This window comes from Erithacus rubecula, assembly GCF_903797595.1.
Source record: "Erithacus rubecula genome assembly, chromosome: 6".
In the NCBI taxonomy this organism is placed as follows: Eukaryota; Metazoa; Chordata; class Aves; order Passeriformes; family Muscicapidae; genus Erithacus; species Erithacus rubecula.
The window spans coordinates 10,680,771-10,702,870 of NC_136688.1; the positions used below are offsets into that span (position 1 = coordinate 10,680,771).

At 45.9% G+C, this 22,100-nt stretch overlaps 2 protein-coding genes and 1 pseudogene across 6 annotated transcripts in view; all 3 read right to left on the bottom strand.

The window, feature by feature from the left end:
- Window positions 1–22,100, bottom strand: part of LOC306803424 (mas-related G-protein coupled receptor member H-like) — a 100,177-nt pseudogene that overhangs the window by 36,032 nt on the left and 42,045 nt on the right. The window lies entirely within an intron of this gene.
- LOC306803421 (mas-related G-protein coupled receptor member H-like) overlaps window positions 1–22,100 on the bottom strand; it is an 87,209-nt gene that overhangs the window by 2,436 nt on the left and 62,673 nt on the right. The window contains exon 1 of one of the 4 annotated variants that reach the window (XM_079308823.1): window positions 8,888–9,069. The exons of the other annotated variants lie outside the window; for them this stretch is intronic. The gene's annotated coding sequence lies outside the window, so the exon portion shown is untranslated. Of the gene's footprint in view, window positions 1–8,887; window positions 9,070–22,100 lie in introns of those variants that run through there. 4 annotated transcript variants of the gene reach the window in all.
- Window positions 20,939–21,951, bottom strand: LOC306803431 (uncharacterized protein). Its single transcript, XM_079308836.1, has one exon. The coding sequence runs from the start codon at window positions 21,924–21,926 to the stop codon at window positions 21,006–21,008; it is 921 nt and encodes a 306-aa protein (XP_079164962.1). The 5' UTR covers window positions 21,927–21,951; the 3' UTR covers window positions 20,939–21,005.

The window sequence follows — 22,100 nt, forward strand, 5'->3', positions numbered from 1 at the left end:
CTTTGTCTGTGAACATATTGGTTTTAATGATTCAAGGTCACCATTAATATTGCAGCACTCAGTGAATATGACTGCCAGAGACCCCTCTGAATGATCCTCCAGGATCATAAAAATACTTCCAGCGGGAGGTTGACACATGAAATAAATTCTAGGAATATGATGTTTATGTGTTAGATAAAAGCCTTTTAACATCTATGTGTGGTTATAAGTGTAAGGGAAATTAATCCACAAACACCAGAGGTTTATGTCCAAAAAGGAGACAGAGGAGTCCTTTTTGCTTTATTCGAATAAAGGGAGAGGCCATGGGGCATTCCCCTGGGATCTCTCGAATTTTTGGAGGACGCAGCCTCCCTTTTTATCCTAATTTCCCGGCTGCTTTTCCCTCTCTCTTTCCCCATTGGCTGAGGTACTCGAGAGGCACAGACTTCCCGGAACGCCTGATACCTGACATTCCCCTCTAATGTATAACCATCCCTTTTAATTTTTAATTCTTGTAGAATTCAGTTTTCCCCCTCCTCGTTGCTTCTTTCATCTTCTGTTACCCAATTTTATTTACCAGCAAACTTACAGTTTATTTGTAAAGGCAAATCTCTTTTTCCATTAATCAATCAGTGTAATCCCTCCCATTGTTTCTTTTATCTCTAGGTGCTAACTTTACCTACCAACAGATCTACAGTTTGTTTGTAAAGACAAATGTAACATTCCTCTCAATCCCTCCTCTTTTATTTTTAGTAATTGTCTTTACAAACTTTAGCTATCATTGCCTTAATTTCTTGTTCTTGTGTCCTTTTTGGTTTTGCAATTATTTGCAATGACATCAATTTCTGTCCTTTTGTTGCCATCTCTGGGTCAGTAGGCATGGCTATAACCTGCATCCCCTTGATCACATGTTGAATAAGTTGTATTAAGCAAGGGATCATGCATGGTAAAAAGATTAGAGTTTCTACAGCACATAAGAGGAAAAAAAGCAGTTGTTTAACCCACCACCAGGTAGCCATGAAAACATGTCCCATTCCCATCCTTTCAATGTTTGGACAGGTACATGAGCTAACTTTCTTATTCCTTTTGCTATTTGTTTCACCACCTTTCCATTGTCATCTATTTGCAAACAGCAGTTTGAGTCATTTAATTTGCCACACATGCCCCCTTCTTCTGCTAATAAGTAGTCTAATACCATCCGGTGTTGAAATATTGCATTTCTCATCTGAGTAGATTGGTCAGCAAGAAGGTTAAGAGCTGTAGCTGTCTGGTTACTTACTATTTCAAAGACAGCTTGTAACCTGATTATCCGATTTAAATTATAAATGGGTTCTCTGGCACCTGATATTAATTCACTAGGAGTCCAAGTGGCTGGGCCATAGTGTTGTATGATTCGTTCAGGTGGCCACTCATCATTACCCTACTTTTGGGTGCTCCCCCAGCCAAGGATACATCAATTGACCGCTTTTCCCTGATTAGATCATCATATACCTTGATTCCTAACTGGTTTCCCTGAACTTGTGGTAGCAGAAAGAACAGAGGTCTGATATACCCCACATAGCATATTCCTGACCAGTTTGGGGGTAACCTGCGATAGGCATATTGGCCACAAATCCAGTAATGCCCCTTTAAAGCCCATGTCCTGTTGGCAAAGGGACCTTCCCAATTTTCATGATCTACTGGGGGGTCAAAATACAGCTTGCTTCCTGGGCCTAGTGGTCCCCCAAGAATAGTTGCCCCACCATAAGAATCACGGTATTTGCACTTCCATGCTCCCACATGAGGTTTCCAGCTGCAGTTACATCCCAGATCTGTTTTATTAGATTGGGACCAGAACCTGCTAAAAAGAGTTTGAGTTCCATTCCGGTGTTGCCACTTCCACTGATAGTCACGAACAACATGTGTCCTACTTGTGGAATTATCTCGGGGGCAGCTTAAAAATAAGGAGTCAAAAAACTTATCTCTCCCCACTGCTTTACAGCCTTCCAAATCTTTCTGGTAAGTATGGTAGGAACACTTTACCCAGCTACCATTTGAGAGCTTAACATGAGTTTGATCCCATCTGCCCTGATAACAATCATAAGGAAGGCATTTGGGGGTCCAACAATCTAAACCCAAAGATAAAGTCCAGTCACAAACACTTTTCCCCACGTATATGCTTCCTGTTCTATTTAGACAATAAGTGCCTCTTTCAGAAGAATGAAGCTGCCATGGACTTCCTTCTTCATCCCAGAATCCTGTTCCATTATGGACTTCACTCAGGGTGCTAACCCACCATTTAGGTTCGACTGGGCTGGCCACCCATGGCCAGTTTTCAGATCCTCCTGGCCCCCCACAGACCCAGCAATTGCTAAGGTTAAAGGTTTTTGCTACTTCTTCTCCTAAGGTTAAAAACTTATTTTCCCATTCCTGGCCCCATCCTAACTGACAGTATAAAGGTAAGATCACTAAGAGAAACATTCTAACTGGGTTATGTAATTCCCTAACCTAATTTTTACTTTCACGTTGTCTTCTGCACCTGTGGTGAGTGAAGGCACAGAAACAGCTTAATATAAAGGAAAACAGTGACAGCAAAGGGCTGGCCCCCCAGTGACTGGAGATCCGAGAGGTGGGATGCCCATACAAACTTATTTCAGCAGGCAGTCCGTGGGTAGGCACACGAGGCTTCCCTTGATGTCGACGCACTTGCTACTGCTCCAGTCCGCCCCTGCGGAGTGTCAGTCGCGGCTTCCCGTCCTCCTCCAGCTGAGATGTCCAAATCTCTGGGGCCTTAGAGACCTTGACCCGAGTGGGCTGGGTCCACCTGTGTTCAGCTGTCTTGACGGCTGTTTCTGTGGTCAGCAACACCTGGAAAGGTCCACGCCACTTCACCACCAGTGGTGCTTCTTTATACTCCTTAACTAGGACCCAATCTCCTGGCTGGATGTTGTGAACAGCAAAGTCCAAAGGCAGGGTCTGTGCCAGCTGAGCCTCCTGTCAAAGAGATTTCACAAGAGACAGTACCTGAGACACATAATGTTCTCTATCCCCCCACTAGGCTGAGAGTTGCAAGGATAAGGAATTCCAAACATTAACTCAAAGGGAGATAATTGAATATCTTCCCTGGGTCTGGCCCTTATTCTTGCCAAAGCCAGGGGCAGGAGCCGTACCCACGGCATCTTGGTTTCTATCACCAGCTTCAGAAGGTGTTTCTTTATTTCTCCATTCATTCTTTCAACCCGACCCGAACTTTGGGGGTGCCAGGGGGTGTGCAGGTTCCATTGTATCCCTAAAGCAGCCATAACTCCTTGAAGAATTTTTCCTGTAAAATGAGTTCCCCTATCTGAGTCTATTGCTTCCACAATTCCATATCTTGGAATTATTTGTTCCAGAAATACTTTAACAACTGATCCTGTAGTTGCTGAAACAGTAGAGAATGCTTCTGGTCAGCCTGTTAATTGACATACTATTACCAGAAGATATTTAAACCTTGCCACTCGGGGCATTTCAGTGAAATCCACCTGACATCTCTGGAAGGGACGTACAGCCCAAGGCCTCCCTCCCCTGGCAAGTTTCTTTGTAACTTTGTTATTGGTTTTAGCACAAGTCAAACAACCCTCAATAGCTTGTTTTGCCAAGCTAAAAAGACCCACAGCAGCATACATTTTTAGGAAGGCTTCTGCCAACCCTCGAGAGCCCCAATGACTCCTTTCATGAAGTTGTTTTAACAATTGTAAGGCCAGAGCTTTTGGGATCCACTGCCTCCCATCCCTTGTAAACCAATTGTTTCCTCTTTCTTCTGCCCAACTCTTTTTAATTATCTCTAGTTCTTCTGGTGGGAAAGACTGATTCTCTGGCAGCGGTGCAGTTACTGGGAGTAAGGGGAGGATCTTAGAGATTTCTGGCAACAATGCAGATTTCCGAGCTGCTTCATCAGCCAATCAATTTCCTATTGCCTCCTCTGAGTACCCTGCCTGATGCCCCTTAATGTGGATTATTGCCACCCTTTTTGGTAAATTCACTACCTCCAATAGGTGAGAGAGTAAGTTTTCATGGGCTAACGTCTTTCCCCTAGAATTTAATAAACCTCGTTCTTCCCACAGTTTCCCAAATGCATGTATCACCCCATAAGCATATTTAGAATCGGTAAAAACATTCACTGTCTTATCCCGGTATAACTCACAGGCTCTGATCAGCACATACAGCTCAGCTGTCTGGGCTGACCAGGTGGGCAGTTTGCCATTCACGATAGAGTATCCTGTAAAACGCTTCCCGTTTATTACTCTTGATGACCCATCGATGAACACATTCTCTCCCTCAGGCCAGGGATTATCTCTCAAATCTTCCCTAGCTCTAGTCTGGAGATCTATAACCTGGATACAATCATGGCTTTCCTACTGTCTCCCCCTTTCTTCGGGGCCATTCAAACAGGAGGCTGAATTAAAATTTTCCCCATTTTTAAATTCTAAATCCTCCTGTTCCATTAAACAAGATTCATACTGTAATAATCGAGCACTCGTCATCCACTTAGAGGCTCTCTCAGTTAACAAAGCTTTAATCTGATGTGAAACCTTTACAATTAGATACCCTCCCCTTGTCAGCTTTCGTGCCTCAGCCACCATCAGAGCTGTGGCTGCGCAGTTCTGCAGACAGTGGGGCCAGCCTCTGTCCACTGGGTCTAACAATTTAGAGAAATAGGCGACAGGTCTTCGTGTCCCTCCATGCTCTTGTACCAAAATTCCCTTAGCATGTCCCAGTTTAACATCCACATGTAGTTGAAATCCCCTTTCTGCATCTGGAAGAGCTAAGACTGGGGCGTTAACTAATTTGTCTTTTAATTTTCTAAAGCTTTGCTCTCCTTCCGGGGTCCATACCATGACATTAGGACTGTTTTGGGTTAAGAAGTTATATAAAGGTCTAGCCACAACAGAAAAATCCTCGATCCAGGCTCTACAGTACCCCACCAACCCTAAAAATTGCCGTAGCTCCTTTTTAGTCTGGGATAATGGTATTTGCAAAATCCCTTTTATTCTTTCTGGGTCAATACACCGTAACCCCTCAGTCAGAATGTGTCCCAAATATTTGACCTTCATTTCTACTAACTGAGCTTTCTTTTTGGACACTCTAAGTCCCTTTTTTGCAAGGAAATTAAGCAATTTTACAGTAGCCTCTTCAACCACCTTTTCTTGCTCTCCTGATAACAGCAAATCATCAACATACTGCAACAGCTTAACTCCGGAGCGTGGAGTAAACTCTCTTAATATTTTCTGCAAAGCTTGTCCAAACAAAACCAGTGACTCTGTATATCCCTGGGGAAGGACGGTCCATGTCAACTGTTGTTTTATCATCTTCCCTCTTTCCTCCCGTTCCCATTCAAAGGCAAAATATTGTTTACTATCTTCTGTAATCGGACACCCCCAGAAAGCATCCTTTAAATCCAGTACAGAGTAATACCGATGTGAAGAAGGGATCTGATTCAGGATTGTATATGGATCCGGAACTGTGGGATACCTTGGTTTGACAATTTCATTTATTATTCTTAAATCCTGCACCATTTTATATGTTCAATCTGGTTTCTTAACCGGCAGGATAGGGGTATTATAAGGAGACATACACGGCTCCAAAAGACCTGCTTTTAGCAGGGACTCAATAACAGGCTGTAACCCCTTCTTTCCCTCCCTTGAAAGAGGATATTGCTTTTTAGACACCACTTGTCCCGGTTGCTTTAAAGTAATTTGGAGAGGTTCTATATCTAGTTTTCCATATTTCCCTGGGGCTGCCCACACTTCCAGATTTATTTCAGTATAAGCCTTCTCAGATATTTTACACAAAGATACTACAGTTTTGGACGCTGTTTCACTTCTTTCAATACTAATTTGCATTCCCATTCTAGCCATCAGATCTCTTCCCAGTAAATTACAATCACAATAAGGAACAAAAGGAATTCATGCAGTTCAAACTTGTCCCCCACATCGATTAACAGTGGTTGAATAAAATACACTCGCTCATCCTTTCCACTCACTCCTTGAATAACCACAGATCTTTTTGACAATTTTCCCTGCCTAGGTATAAAATTTAAGATGGATCAGGAGGCCCCTGTGTCTACCAAAAAACACACCTCCTCTCGATCCGGACCCACCTTAAAAGTTATCAAGGGCTCCTGAGTGGTGGGTCCTTGGTATAATAGGAGCCCTGGACACCCCTAACAATCCATTTCCATTATCCTCTGGACTTCCTCCTCCTGAGGGTCCAGCTGTTTCTGCGGACACTCATTTTTCCAATGCCCTTCTGCCCTGCAAATAGCACACTGGTTCCTCCCCAGCGGTGGTTTGGGTTGGCTTTCCCCTGCTGAAGAGGGAATGCCTCTGCCACTTCCCTGTGGCCGACCCCGGCCCCTCTGTCCAGGAGGACCCCTTGGACCCTGCAGTTTGTTCTTCCGGGGCTGCAAAAACTCTGCCATCATCTTTGCCTTAGCCTTTGCCTTTTCCTCATCCCTTCTTACATATATCTGCTGTGTTTTTCTAACCAATTCTTCCAGAGGCTTATTTTGCCACTCTTCATCTTTTTGTACTCCTTTCCTTATATCAGGCCAAGCCTTAGTAACAAATTGCACTTTCAGCAATGTGTCAAAGGCTGGCCCCTCAGGATCCATCCCCCCATGTTTCCTCAAGGCGTCCGTAATCCTCTCCAACCAATGAGAGGGACTTTCCTGTTTCTCCTGTTCTAATGACATAGCCTTAGCTACATTCTTAGCTTTGGAAGCAGCTGACTTGATTGCCCTGATCAGATAAGCATGGTAATCACGGAGGCGAGCCAAGCTAGCCTGGTTATTTGGGTCCCACTGAGGGTCTGCCTGGGGGATAGCATCATCCACAGTAGGAGCATTGGGTCCAGCCCCCCCTGCTGCTTGTGGATGTTCATCCTCCCACAGCTGCCGAGCTTTCTGCAAAATCATTCGTTTCTCTGATGACCCAAACAAAATTCCCAACAGAAAATCCCAATCCTTCCATGTATAATCCGCATTTCCCAAATATTCTTCTATCTTTTCCCCCACCCCTATTGGATCATCTAAATATGGGGGTAATTATTTTTTCAACCTTCTTATATCCTGGGTAGTAAGTGGTACAATCACAAACCCAAATCCTCCTCCTTGACCCCCCAAAGGAACTTGACGGAGTGGCATCTGGTGTACCCCTGCCTCTTGGGGGGTTTCTGATGCCCTAAATTGAGTTCCTCTTCTAGTTCTAGGGGGTGATACCACATGCTGCTCCCTTCCCCCTGTAACATCATTATTCTCAGGTGGGGCTGTAGGAATAACATTTCCATGATCCCTTTGCTCTGGAAGTTGAGGATACAGGGGACCTGCAGCTGGCCCTGGGTCAGCTGGCAACACTAGAGGACAAGGCGGGGGAAGGTGCTGAAAAACATCCCAATCCTCACCATTTTCATCCTCCTCTCCTTTTTCCTCTTCTCCATTTCTTTTTCTTAACACATAGATTTCTCCTGTTGCTTGTCTAACCCATATTAATCCACATTCCCTTTCAATCCATCCTTTCCAATTCTCCTATAAATACCGCCACAGAATATGACACAAATGAATTTTATCTGATCCAGAACATGGCCACAAAAGCCCCTTTTCCAATTTATACTCCGGCCACACAAAATAGCAATATTTTACCATTATTTCCCTAGTTACTCCTGGGTGAACACACAATCTGTCCCAAGACCTCAGCATTCTCCCCAAGGGACTCTCCAGGGGTATTATGGGATCCTTTTTGCAGTGTCCCTTTCCCGGCTTCACCCTTCCAACCCTCCATGGGTTCCCCATTTCACCTGTGCTGCCCTCCATGGGTGCCCTCCCAGGTGTACCTGTGCTGCCCTCCATGGGCGCCCTCCCAGGTTTGCTCCCCGAGGATCCCATTTTACTCACCGGTGAGATTTTCAGTGGTCCTTCCCTGTGGACGCTTCATGGACCCCTGGTCCGCCACTCGTCTGTCTCCTGGACAGTCTCGGGAACCCAATCGATCGCCCGGTGCCAGCCAGCACCCCGGGGAGCTGATCACCGAAACTGGGTGAGGCGCGCCTTCAGCTCCACCGCTGCCTGCCGCCCCGGACGGTGGAAATATCCCGGACACAAGCCCCCAAATTGTAAGGGAAATTAATCCACAAACACCAGAGGTTTATGTCCAAAAAGGAGACAGAGGAGTCCTTTTTGCTTTATTCGAATAAAGGGAGAGGCCATGGGGCATTCCCCTGGGATCTCTCGAATTTTTGGAGGACGCAGCCTCCCTTTTTATCCTAATTTCCCGGCTGCTTTTCCCTCTCTCTTTCCCCATTGGCTGAGGTACTCGAGAGGCACAGACTTCCCGGAACGCCTGATACCTGACATTCCCCTCTAATGTATAACCATCCCTTTTAATTTTTAATTCTTGTAGAATTCAGTTTTCCCCCTCCCCGTTGCTTCTTTCATCTTCTGTTACCCAATTTTATTTACCAGCAAACCTACAGTTTATTTGTAAAGGCAAATCTCTTTTTCCATTAATCAATCAGTGTAATCCCTCCCATTGTTTCTTTTATCTCTAGGTGCTAACTTTACCTACCAACAGATCTACAATTTGTTTGTAAAGACAAATGTAACATTCCTCTCATAAGGGATAAAACCCCTGTTGTAAAGTCTCACCACACACACAGATCTGGCAGAGATCCTTCTGTGTATCCTGTGCAGGTAAAGAATTCCTGCTACCAAATGCTTCCCATTGTGTTAGAAGTTATATTTCAGCCAATTTCAATGTCAGGATACAGATGGGAAGCACAGGGCAAAGGAGGGGGAACCTGGGGAGGGCACTGCAGTCACCAGGAGAGGGTGACAGGGACAGAGAAGCTGCTGGAGGAGAGGAAGGTGGGGGAGGAAGGAAAACATTGCATTGACCTGTTCACTGTGGGGCAGCAGCAGTCAAAGGGGGTCTGTCCAGATCAGCAGCGCTTCCTGGTACCTCTTGTTCATTTGGGACCAATATCCTAAAGTAGATCCTCCCAGGTCAGGAACATGAAGAAGGAGAAAGTGCCCAGATCAGCAGGAGCTCCCCATTCCCATCCTGCAGGCTCCTCTCCATGCCCTGTCACTCTGTTGTTTACCAAAGCTGGTGGGGTCACAGGGCAGTCAGAAGTTGTTTTACAACTTTGGATCCATCAGAATTCACAGCCTTTGGGTTATTGATCTTGGCTTTTTCCCCCTACAAAGCAAATGGTCCTATTCTTTGTTGTGAGAAACGACACTGCACTTACTAAAGTTTTAAAAAGTTTATTAAACTACCACAAGGGACAAAATAAGGTTAAAGGAACAGCTCTGGGTGCTCACCCACAGCCAGAGGCACAGCCAGAGGCACACTGCCCACACCAGGAACAGGCCTTATATACTCTTGGTAAGCCAAGCCCCTGGTAAGCCAAGCCCCACATTCAAACATATTCCACCCCTCTGATACAGCTCCTCCTTCATCCTGCCTTCCTGGAGCTTGTGCAGTCCTTGTGGCTTCAGCTCCACTCCATGGTCAGAGATCAGCATGACAGCATTCAACATGAACACAGCACTCACATGAGAAAGACTCCACATCTGAACAGAGCTTCTTTTAACATTGTAAACACACATAATATTCATTCTACATCTGTAAGTGCCAATCATCATACCATTTCCCTGTAATTAGAAACACTTCTTTCCAGAAGAGTGTCCCATTCTCCAGCTTCCTTCCCTCACTTGACAGGCTTCTACCATTCCTGATTTCTCCTTCCTGAAGGGTCATTGTCCATCCTGCAGCAGAGGGATGCTGGTGGTGCTGGTGGCACTGTTGAAGCATCTGAGTACATGTCAGACACAACTCCCATTCTAGGAAGAGCTCCAGAATCATTGCCAAAACCTCCCCTGGGCCACGGACACCCATTTCTATCATTCCAGTGCAGACTCACACCGCCCAAGGGAATGACAGCAATCAGCTGCCTGCAGCCCAGTTATCAGCCACCCCAATTACTTCCAATCCCTTTGATAATTCAATGAAATGTATTGGAGACCAGAGTGCTGTGAACTCCCTTCCAGCTCTTCAGCAGAGCTCCTGCTCCTCCTCAGTGCTGGGAACATTGGTGGTTGTTTTCACTTGATCCCATACTGTCCCTTTGCCAGCAGTGACACCTTTCACTATGCCAGGTTGCTCCAATCCCCATCCAACCTGGCCTTGTCACTTCCAGGGATGCGACAGCCACAGCCTCTCTGGGCAACCTGTGCCAGGGCCTCAGCACCCTCACAGGGAAGGATTCCTTCCCAATATCCAATCTGAACCCACCCTCTCTCAGGGGGAAGCCATTCCAGCTTGTCGTGTCACTCCATGCACTTGTGAAAGTCACTCTACATTTCTCCAGAAGCCTCTTTAGCTCATGGATCATGAATTGTTGGCACTTGAAAGGACTGGCCTGGTCAGGGGATGTGAGATTCCATAGCTGGGGACACAGATGCGGTGTCAGCAGAGAAGTGACAGTTCTGGTCCCAGAGTCACCACAGGTGCCAGTTTCCAGCACGATCATGCCAGATCCCTGAGGCATGTCAGCCTGGGTAGAAATCATATCACTTCAGCTTTCCAGGAATTCCTTGGAATTCACTGTAGGCTGCTGTCTGACTGCCAGGGAAGTGTAGAAGATGATGCAGGTGAAACCTGCAACTGTGTAAGGGTTGTAACCAAGAGAGCTGCTCTCTGGGTTTTGTTTTGTTTTGTTTTGTTTTCTTTCTTCTTTGCCTGTGCACTTTTTCCCATTGACATGCTAAGACACACTGATGGCTAGGTCCTTGAGGAGAGTGAGGACTAGAAATTGGTGTGGGAATGTCCCCGTTTTTTGGGATTTTGTCTCTCTGAGTGGAGGTGTAACACAGCAAGATTAGAAGCAGGAAAAAGAGAGTGGGGGGCAGTTGCTGGCTCTTGCTTGCTCTTGGATTCGGAGGAGAAAGGTCCCAGCTGCTACCAATGCCATCAGAATGCCGGGTGCTGCCACTTCTGCTGCTTGACCCCACACCACTGCCCTCGCTGGAATGTTCTCCTGCTTCATCTTGCTATTTCCAAGCATCCTGTTGGATCATTGGGACTGATACTGCCCCAGGGTTAGTGGCTTCCTCCACCCCTTTCCATCTGGGACACAGCCACAATCACCCCAGTGCCCCTGCACCTGCCCATCAGGAGCCTGCCAGTGCTCACTGCCAGCTGTGACTGCACCAAAGGGGAAACTGCCCATGGCCGAGAGGACTGGAAATGGGTTACTGTTCTGTTTGTTGTTAATTCCAGAGTCATTGTTGTTTTGTTTGCCTTGTTATATGTATTAGTAAAGAACTGTTATTTCTATCCTAGTATGTTGGACTGAAAGTCCATTCATTTCAAAATTATACTAGTTCAGTGGAAGGGATTTACTTTCTCCATTTCATGCTTTCCCTAGCAGACACCTTTCTTTCAAACCAGGACAGATTTTGGCATCCAATGCGGGGGTCTGAGAAAAAGGTGAAAAGGAATAACAGTTCTTGTGCGATCTAATTTTTTGTGTTAGGTGGCACCATGTGGTCTAGCTGATCCTGGTTGTGGTGACACGTGGTCACAGCTATATCTCTCCCATTTGCAGACTCTTATCTCAACATTGGTCCTATAACTGAGGCTACTATTGCTGTTACCCAGTTCATTTTGTGGGTTAATAAAGTAAGGAATTCTTGGATTTTTAACTTCCTCTGGAAGGTGGGTACATGAATTCAGAGCTATTGCACACTAACTGTATCTTTTTGGGGTTACTTCAATAATGGTACCTACTTTGAGGAAGTGACAGCTGGGCAAATTTTCTCCCAACCCTTCACCCAGAGTTTTAGGTCCACCCCACCAGTTTTTGAATGATTAAAATCTTCTCTACATGCTAATGATATCATACAGTGGCTGGTGTTGCTGATATACCTGTTAAACCTGTTCTATTTGGCATTTGGAAATAAGAGGAGATTGACTTGGATAACCACCCTGATACCTACCCAAGGAAATAGGGATGCTGCCCCACAACCTGTCCATGTCCTACATCCCACCTCAGAAGTGAACCACCTGGATTGGATGTGGCTTCTAGTGAAGGAGAGGTGAGAAATGGGCCAGGTGCTGAAGGAGTACATCTCTCCAGCTGGTGAGAAGCCCTCCCCCTGCCTAAAAGTGGAAGAGACTGATGGTGCAGCAGGGGAACCCACTGACGTAAAAACCATCCAGGTTCCAGCTGAACTGCAAGGACAAGCAGCAGTCGCCACTGTGGCAACAAAGCAGTCTAAAATTTTATCAAAGCACCCATGTAATAAGGATAAGAAAGGAGGGTCCTCACAACCAGCAGAGGAGCCAGAGGCTGAAATCATTACCAAGTCCCAGTCATATTAAAGGCCCTGTAATCTGCAAAAAGACATTGTGCTATGGGGCTGTGAGACTTAAACAAAGTGGTTACTTTGGGTCTGGGACCTTATGGGTACAAGGCATGCAACTGGATGGTACTGAGGCACAGAATTTGGAACCCTTAACACAGGACTCAGGTGTGAATCAGGTATTCGTATGGGAGCCAGGCCCTCTTTCCCTCTGGGAGTGGCTTTCAATGAGTGTGAAATAGAAGTTTGTCCACACAGAGAGTTTAGGAACACCATCATAGAATGCACTGGAAGACCCTTGAGGAAGGGATCCAGCAGCTGAGAGAAGTGTCAGTATTAGAGGTACTCTTTGGGAGGGATGGACAGCATGACAATGACCCAGTCTAGGTCAGATGCATAGGGCAGATGTGGAAACTGGCAAACCTGGGGTCATCTCAATACACCACCTTTATTGCAATGATTAATGCTAATAATAGCTGAGAGACGGGGTTCTGTTGCTAACAAGCTTAGAAATTTTGAGAGTATAATCAATGGCCTGATGCAGGCTCATATCTCTGCTGTAATCAAGAGCCTCCAAGAGGAAATGAGGGAGATGAGGGAAAAGATGAGGAGGAACGCTTCCCATATGGCACTTGTGCAAATCACAGGCCCCAAAATCAATGTCCAATGTCCCTCAGCTAGGGAAAAAGGATGAAACCCATGAGCTGACCTGCAGTTTTTTATGCATGACCATAGGGAAGACATGGGAAAATGGGATGGGAACCCACTTCTGTCCTGGCAGCATGTGTGTATCAACTCAGGGAGTGAAACACTAACCAAGGGAGCTACACTAAAGTGAAGGTAGCCTCAACTTCCCATGATCAAGCTTCCAGATATTGCAGAAGAGAGTATGATCTGTCAGATCCCCTTGAACGAATCTCTAGTATGTATGCCTAGGAAGGGAAAAATGAATAGGGCTAGAGGGGCCCTGCCTCCAGCCAGGAAGAGGCACAGGCAAACCAGATCTTTGGGACAGTGCGGATCTGATGGCCTGGCACATCAAAGTCACAGAAACAGAGGATATTAGTTGATGCTGGTTCACAGTGTGGCCTAATGCCATCAGGACATGTGGGGGAAGAACCTGTTTCCATTGCCAAAGTAACAGGGGGATGGCAGGAACTGACTCTATTAAAAGCTGAGGTGAATGTAACTAGGAAGAAGTGGCAAAATCATATTATTGTGACTGGCACAGAGGTTCCATGTATTTTGGGCATAGACTATCTCTGGGATGGCTATTATAAAAACTCAAAGGGACTCAAATGGTCTTTTGGAATAGCTCCTGTAGAGGCAGAGGGCCTTAAGCAGTTAAAGACTATCAAGCACCCATCTTCAGTAGGACTGCTGAAGGTGACAGAGCAACAGGTACCAATTGCCACCTTGACAGGGCACCACTGGCAGTATCAGACAAATGGAAATGCCATGATCCCCTGAGTGCAACAGAGTGCAGGCCTCTGCTTTGACCTGGAAGGGCTGTACACCTGGAACTGACTACCCCAGAAATGGAAACACAGCCCCACCATCTGCCATGGACTGATCCAGGCTGCACTGGAAAAGGGTGAAGCTCCAAAATAGCTGTAATGATGACATCATTGTGTGGGGGAACACAGCAACTGAAGTATTTGTGAAAGGGGAGAGAATAATCCAGATTCTACTGGGAGCTGGTTTGCCATCAAGAAGAGCAAAGTCAAGGAACCTGCCTGACAAATCCAATTCCTTGTGGTAAAGTGGCCAGACGAAGGATGTCAGATTCCCACTGAAGTCATCAACAATGTCACAGCAATGTCTGCACCAACTGGCAAGAAGGAAACACAAGCTTTCCTAGGTGCCATAGGCTTTTAGAGAATGCACATTCCTGAGTACAGCCAGACTGTGAGACCTCTCTATGTGGTCACCCACAAGAAGAATGATTCTCCTTCGGGCCCTGAACAGCAGCAGGCCTTTGCCAAAATCAAGGAGGAAATTGCTCATGCAATAGCCCTTGGCCCAGTCAGGACATAGACAGAAAGTAAAGAATGTTCTTTACTCTGCAGCCAAAACCCACTAGGTTATGAAGATAAAGCTACAGAGTCCAAAGCCAACTACACTTTCACAAAAAAAAACCCCAAAAAACAAAAAACCAAAAAAATCTTTTCTGCCTATGAAAAATTCAAACTGCTTTAAAAGTAATCCACACTGAAACACAACTCCTCTTAGCACACCAACTACCAGTACTGGGGTGGATATTCAAAGGGAAAGTTCCCTCTACCCACTACATGCACAAATACCTCATGAAGCAAGTGGACTGCTCTCATCACACAGCACACCTGTATTGAAAAGCTACATTGCCCTGGAATTTTGGAAATAATTACAAACAGGCTGAAAAGTAAAATCATAATCTCACTGATGAAAAAAGCAGGAACGAGTAACCACGGCTGAAAAAACCTCACCATAAAACCAACTGCCAGCAGACATTTTTCCCAATGATTCATGTCGCATCATGAAAATAATAAACCAGCAGTAAAAAGCAGCTCCATGGAGCCCTACACAACAAGCCACAAAAGCTACTGAAGGGGAAAATAAGTCAACTTGCTCTACTCAAAGTTGTTCAGCTGGGCCTGGACATTGCTGAAAGAAAGAAGTAACCAAAGCTCTTTTTACCAATTATACTGATGCATGGATGGTAGGCAATATTGTGTAAGGTTGGCTAGAAAAATAGAAAAATACTAACAAACAATGCAAAGAAAAACCAATCTAAACTGCTAATGAGTAGAAAGACATTGCCACTCAAATAGGGAAGTTACCTGTAAAAATCTGTCATGTAGATACCCATGTTCCCAAGAGTCAGGCTAATAAGAAACACAGAAACAACAAGCAATCAAATCAGGCTGCAAAGATAAAGGCATCAGAAATAAATTTAGATTAATGACACAAGGGAAAGTTGTTACTAACTCAATGGACCTATGATGCCTCAGGTCATCAAGGCCACAAAAATGCCACTTAGAAGTAGGCACAAAACCACAGGATGGATTTAAGCACGGACAGTTTTTCTCAGGTTACCCATGACTATAAAACGTGTGCTGTAATCAAGCAAGCCAAGTGAGTAAAGCCCTTCTGGTGTGGGGGGAGATGGTCCAATATAAATGTGGGGCAGCCTGGCAGACTGATTGCATCACACTGCTGAAACCCACCAAGGCAAGCACTACATGCTGACCATAGTAAAAGCCACCACTAGATTGTAAGAAATGTATCGGGTGCCTCACGCCACTGCTTGAAACACCATCTTGGGCCTTGAAAAACAAGTCCTTTTTGCTGGTTTTGCATTGAAGGCACCTAGGAGCAGGGCACACTTATCCGTTTTTCTCTCTAAGAACTTTTTCTGTGAATTGGTGGGACCACTTAGAGGCTGGTTTGGTTCTTGACAGTCTGAAAATACTAATTGGAAAAGTTAGTTTGATCTGTGATTTACAATCCGAAGTAAACAAACTCTGGAAAAAAAATTCTCTTTCATTTCCAGCATTCCACAAGGTAACATCGGGCTGGCCCAGGCCCCTGCCCTTCACCTCCCATGCGTTCTGGGCCAGGCAGGGGTGGGCTTGGGAAACTGCCGGGCGGGGGTCCCAGTTTCCAGGGGAAGGAGGGGCTTGTTGCTTGTTGCGAAAATTCTAGCCCTCCCTCCCCCCAGTGCAGATGTGGCTCGGTGGGGCCCTGCCTTTGGCTCGTAGCAGCCATGAGGAAGCCAGAGCCCACCCAGCTGCCCACAGGGCTTGGGGGAAGGCAGCTGGGCTCCGTTTTGGCAGAGTCCCCTCCACACTGGACTCTCAGTTTCGTCCAGCTGCCGTCCCCCTCCAGTGTGGCCTGCGCAGCCTGAGATTCTAGCACAGCTCCAGCATGACCTGGCCCAGCCCCTGCGTTTTCTGTGTGAAATTATCACCCTGCCAATCCTTGCATAAAACTTACAGACCTCTTATTCTCCCCTAAGCAGAAAGAAAAGCAGAAAACTCTCCCAAAGTTAGTAAAGTAAGAGCCAAGTTTCCAGATGGGAAGAAATTAGGGAGATGATGTGAAAGTTAGTTAAAAGATCTTTTTGTAAGCTATAGGAATGGACCATACTGCACTGAAGATTCCTATAAATTGTGAAAAAACCGTAGGAAAGCTGAAGTGTTTGAGAAAAAAATCCTTTGCCCTGATGGAGAGAGGGGGACCTCTGTTGCTGAAAATGAAATATGAACAGAAGAATTTAAAGGAAAAGAGATGAAGAGAACTTTAGCCTTTGAAGAGCGTACCCTTAAAAGTAATACCTTGTAAGTTTAACATAGCCCACAAACACAGCTCTGGGAAAGCGCTGAAAATGAGAGGAGTTTCATGATTTTATAGACTCCTGGACGGCTGCTATTAGTAAAGATAAAGACACAAGAGAACTTTATTTTTTCTCTTGAAAAAAATCCCTAAAGCCAAACAAGAAGAAACTCCTTTCCCTGAAGTGAACTGAAACAATTATTTAGGTAAAGGACTGACTGAAGTGTCTCTATATGTTGTTGTTAAGGTGTGGGAAGTAGAAAGGGGGAGGGAGTGGCCTGAAAATCTTGTCCTGAATTTCTTATTTTCATTGTATTGTTAATAAAGGTTTTCTTGATACACTTTTAAATTTTGAATCTGCCTTGTTTTTGCTCCTATGTCACAACAAAATCCTATCTCACAATAAAAATTGAGTATATTAAAGTTAGCAAACCAAAGTAAATCAAAACATCCTTTAAAAGCATGGTACTCCTAAAAGAATTGAGTCAGACCACAGGACCCATTTCAAGGATGGCCTTATTAACACCTGGGCTAAAAAACATGACATTGATTAGGAGTACCATATTCCTTACCATGCACCAGCAAAAGCACTGCATGGGGGAGACTTTCAAAATCTGGAGAATTAATTTACCCAGAGCCACATGGGTAGTGAACACCCGAAGTTCTACTAACAAGCAACTGCCACCCAATTTAAACCCTTTGAAACACCAAATAGAGATAAAATTGCAATAGTACACATAAAAAGTATGCTAAAAACCAAAAACCTACTTGAATGAATTCTGCCTCCAGCAAAGACAATCTCATCCATGGAGTTGTCTTTGGTCAGGAAGCAGGTTGCACCTGGTGGGTGGTGCAAAAGGATGGAGATACCCAACACATACCTCAAAGAAACCTTGTTTTAGGGTACTCATGACTCTGTGTCTCTATCTGTATCTGCATGTATATATGTGTCGGATACTGGTGAAAGCCAGGGAAAATACAGCCTGGATTTTCTCAGGCTGCTAGAGGACAACAGAAAAGAAAGAATTAATAACAGAGATAAACACCTGCTAGATGCGTGACAGACATGACAAGGGGTGTTACTTTCCTTGCACAAATGAAATCAAGTCTATCCTCAGTTCCACAACTCAGTCTATAAAAGTGTGATTGTTTCTTTAATAAAGGGCTTTTGGCTTTTGCTTTCTTCTGCTTCTGAAGGAAGATTTGTTGCTATGCCCCTTCACCGTTCCCTAGCCGCATAGTGACATATATGGTACTGCATGTATGTACATAATTTAAATTTTAAATTTAATGTAACGTTGTCACAGTCCGCCCAAATCATGAGCGAGTCGCGACTGGTTCTTTATGGATCTCGGAGTGCAAAAGACACAGCAGGGGACAAAACCAGTTTACTTCTACAGAAATGCAATTTATTTAGTGCCAACCAAAAAATGCGATAGTGGGACAGAGAGAGAGAGAGAGAGAGAGAGAGAGAAAGGGGGGTTGGGATTATAGCTACCAAGACGGGCAGACGAATCCTTGTGGAGCCAGCCAGTAGGTGTCTGTTGCCGTCTGGGGAGATCTCGGGGGTCTCCTTTGCGAAAGTCACTTTTATAGTCCTTTCCCAAAGCGAGTGGCTTCTGGCCAAAAGGTGGGAAGATTTATGGACTATTGTAGGTGGAGCTCGTTACGCGGAGGAACAGGTGGAAACAGGAAACTTCATGGCACATCAGACCAGCTTTGTCGTCATGAACACACGCAAGTCAGCCCATACTGACCAGTCCATTGTCTCTCATCTGTGGGAGCTTGTTGTGTAAACTCCCCGTGACTAGTTGTCATGAGAAACCAGTCCTGGTAGGCATCACCTGCGGAACAGTCACTTGGCGTTCCTCCCATCCCTGGGCAGTGCAGGCCTCAGGCGAGGGTCGTTGGGCAGAAACAGACGAGAGGCTCGGACGGACTCTCACACATGTTAGTATGGGAAAAAAATTGGGGTGGATAGTATTGGGAGTTAGTTTTTCTTTTACTCTTTGCCTGTGGAATTTTTTCCCATTGACATGTGTAAAAAGTGCAGATGGCGAGGTCCTTGAGACAGGGGGAGGAGGAACCTCCCTGCTTTCTTAGGAGTTTCTCTTGAAGGACGGGTGAAGCGGGGGCAGATCGAGAGATTAGAAGCAGGTAAAGGAAGGTAGAGGGCAGTTTCTGTCTCTTGCTCACTCTTGGCTTTGGAAGAGGACAGTCGGTGCTAATGCCGCCATCCCAACGCTGGGAGCTGCCTCTTCTTCTGCTGCTAGACCCTGCACCACTGCCTTGCTAGGACATTCTCCAGTTTGCATCTTGCTGTTTCCGAGCATCCCACCTCTCCTCCATCCCTTCCTACCTGGGACACAGCCATCATCACCCCAGTGCCCCAACAGGGCATGATCCCTGTAATGATCCATGTAATGATCCCCTTCAGGGATCATTACACCTGCCCATCAGGAGCCTGCCAGCGCTCACTGCCAGCTGTGACTGCACCAAAGGGGAAAGTGCCCATGGTCTAGAGGACTGGAACCAGGTTCCTGTTCTGTTTGTTCTTAATTCCATTTTTTTTTTTGTTTTGTTTTCCTTGTTATATATTCTAGTAAAAAATGGTTATTTCTATCCTTGTACCTTAATTTCAAAATCATATTAGTTCAGAGGGAGAGGATTTATTTTCTCCAGTTCAAGGGAATGCCAGGCTTTCCCTGACAGGCACCTGTCTTTCAAACCAAGACAGGGAAACAATTCCTGGCTGAGTTGTTTTCTCCTTGACAAGTTTTACTGTTGAAAGTTTCTGCTTTCCAATGGACATGAAAACAGGAGACAGGAAGAAAAAGCCCTCTCCAATGTCAAAGTCTCTCTCCTATGCTAATTACTAGCAACTCTTTTAATAAATGCTTTCTTGATGCTTAATCTCATGTGTGTCTTGTGTCTCCAAAGCCTGACTCAGCACCTATGGCTTTCACTCTCATTTTCCTTTCCAAAAGGAGTGGCACCTTGTTTTCCTCTGCACTTAAGGCAGTGGGAAAAGGAGGGACAACTTCCCCCTGGGTAAGAGATGTAGTTGCTGCCCAGGTCTCTCCCAGGAGGAATGAGGAGATCGTCACAGATCATCAGTTCGCATCATCCCAACCATTGCAGGCTCGTGCCTTAGGAAGAGCTTTGGTATGAGATAGGTACCTGCCCTCCTCATAGACAAGACAGAATATTTAGAATGTGATAAAATAAAACAATGTGTGATTTTGGTCGTTGTTCACCAGGTACAAGCGCTGCACAGATGCGTGGATGCTGTTTATTGGTCAAATTCTGAGGTCAGAATAATCACACTAGAAAGAAACCAAACAAAACAAAACCAAAAAAACCCGAAAAACAACAACCCAAATCTGATGTATGGGTAATAACAAAATGACAAAGCTCAGTACAAGATGGATTTTGGCTGAAGCTGCTATACACAGCCGCTGTTCAGCTCCTCCTAAGGATGGTCAGGTTCAGGATGGAGGTGGTCAAGGGCTTCCTTGGACTTTGATGCTGAGGAACCAGACGATGGTCCCATTCCTCTGAACAGCAGCATAACCCCAAATATCTGTGCAATTAAATGGTCCAAATGTCTGATTATGTGAATTTCCATGTTGAAAGCTCTTTTTGGTTGCAGGCACAAGAGTTCAGTGGAGGTCACCTTTGACCTGGCATTTTACTCAGACAATTTAATTCTCAAATTAAAGAATGTGACAAATTCTCACTGACAGTACAGGAGAATGTTGTCCCTGCCCAGATCTGCAGCCCTACCTGGTGTCTCTTCCCATCACCTGGGAATGCAGAGCTGGCTCTTCTGCACAGAAGGGGAAGGAGGGTCCCTGTGCTCCCAACCCTTCTCCTGCCATGGAGAGGCACCAGCCCCACAGGGATTGGGGAAATCACTGCCACCCAAGGCTGGGTGTGCCCCCAGGCCTTAACATGTCACATTATTTGCAGGCAAGAAATCTCTCAAAACACCATGAAACTCATAAGGGTAGCCAAAGGGGATGGGGTTTATTCCCTGGGCCCCAGGCAATGAGGGTCATTCCAGGGGGAATAGAGCTGGGGAACAGCACTGGGCCCAGCTGCACTGCCTGGAGCCATGTGGGCACAGCAGGGAGGAGGAAAGCCATGCTCCAATGTGCTCTATGGCAAAGCATCCCTCACACATTGCCCCTGGCAATGTCCGTGCTCTCTTCTCCTACAGGAGTATACCAGCACAGGGAGGGTGATGCTGTGGATATTTATTAATCAGGTGACTCAAGGAAACCTGTGCTGAGGTCCTTCAGTGGAGCAGTGGAAGCAATCAAAAGACTTAGATCACTGTGTCTAGGATGGCATCATGGCTGCAGGTGTTTTTATCTTTCTTTTCCTCAAAGACCCTATGGAGGGATAGCTGGATGGACCCCATGGTGCAGGGACTCCAGCACCTCCCTGCCAAGAAGTAGATATAGGGTTTGATGCTGCTATGGATGCAGGTGAGCAGGAAGAAAAACTGGAAGGGCACAAGGATGTAGCCAAGCTGCTGCAGGAAATTGCAGAGGCCCAGAAGGAGAGTGAAGAGCACAATGAGGAAGATAACAGTGTCTCGCCTCTTGGGTTTCTGCTGTTGGGAGCCATGCTTGGCCTTGATGAGGAGGATCATGCTGGAAATGACCACAGGTGCAGCAAAGAGGAGCAGGACGATGGCGTACATGGAGATGAGAACTGCCCGGCAATGCCCCTGCTCGTGGGATGGGCACAGGGATATCACCATGGGAATTACAGTGAAGAGAGCAAAGAAGGCCCAATACTGGACACTGTCCACCATCCACCACAGGCGTATAGGAAGTTCACAGCGGCAGCAGAGTTTGCAGAGGTCGTACATATCAACTACATTGCTGCTCTGAGTCAGTCGGTACAGCCCCCAGTAGAAGAAGACCACTGACAGCTGGAAAAGGAAGCTCACGTACGTCAGGGGCATGATAGGAGAGCAAGACACATCCTCCACCAGGAAAAGGACAGCAGCAGGGACTGTGAAGAGAAGAAAGAGGGAGTCGCCAAAGGCCAGGTCAAAGATGGCAGAGTTACGGATTTTTAGGCTAAGGAACCAGAGGACAGCCCCATTCCCAACCAGCCCACAGAGGCAGATGAGCAGTGTTACAATGTGTATGACCACACTGGTGACATCTATCTCACAGAGATTGTCCTCTTCAGTGGGTGAGGCAGGAGATGTGGACATGGTGGTCACCTCCATGGATGGACTTTGTGCAGGCAGTGCAAAGTGGCTCCTGGCTGTGGATGGGAGTCAGTGGTTGGAGAATCCAGGGATGGACCATGCAGCTACTCAGCAGCTCCCTGCAGTGGGAAGGATTCAGTGGAGAGGAGTGAGATGTGGAGGGGAGGAGGGCGGTGGAAATTATGGGAGAGG

Coding starts and splice junctions, on each gene's coding strand:
- LOC306803431 (XM_079308836.1), bottom strand. CDS start 21,926: ATGGAGGTGACCACCATGTCCACATCTCCTGCCTCACCCACTGAAGAG.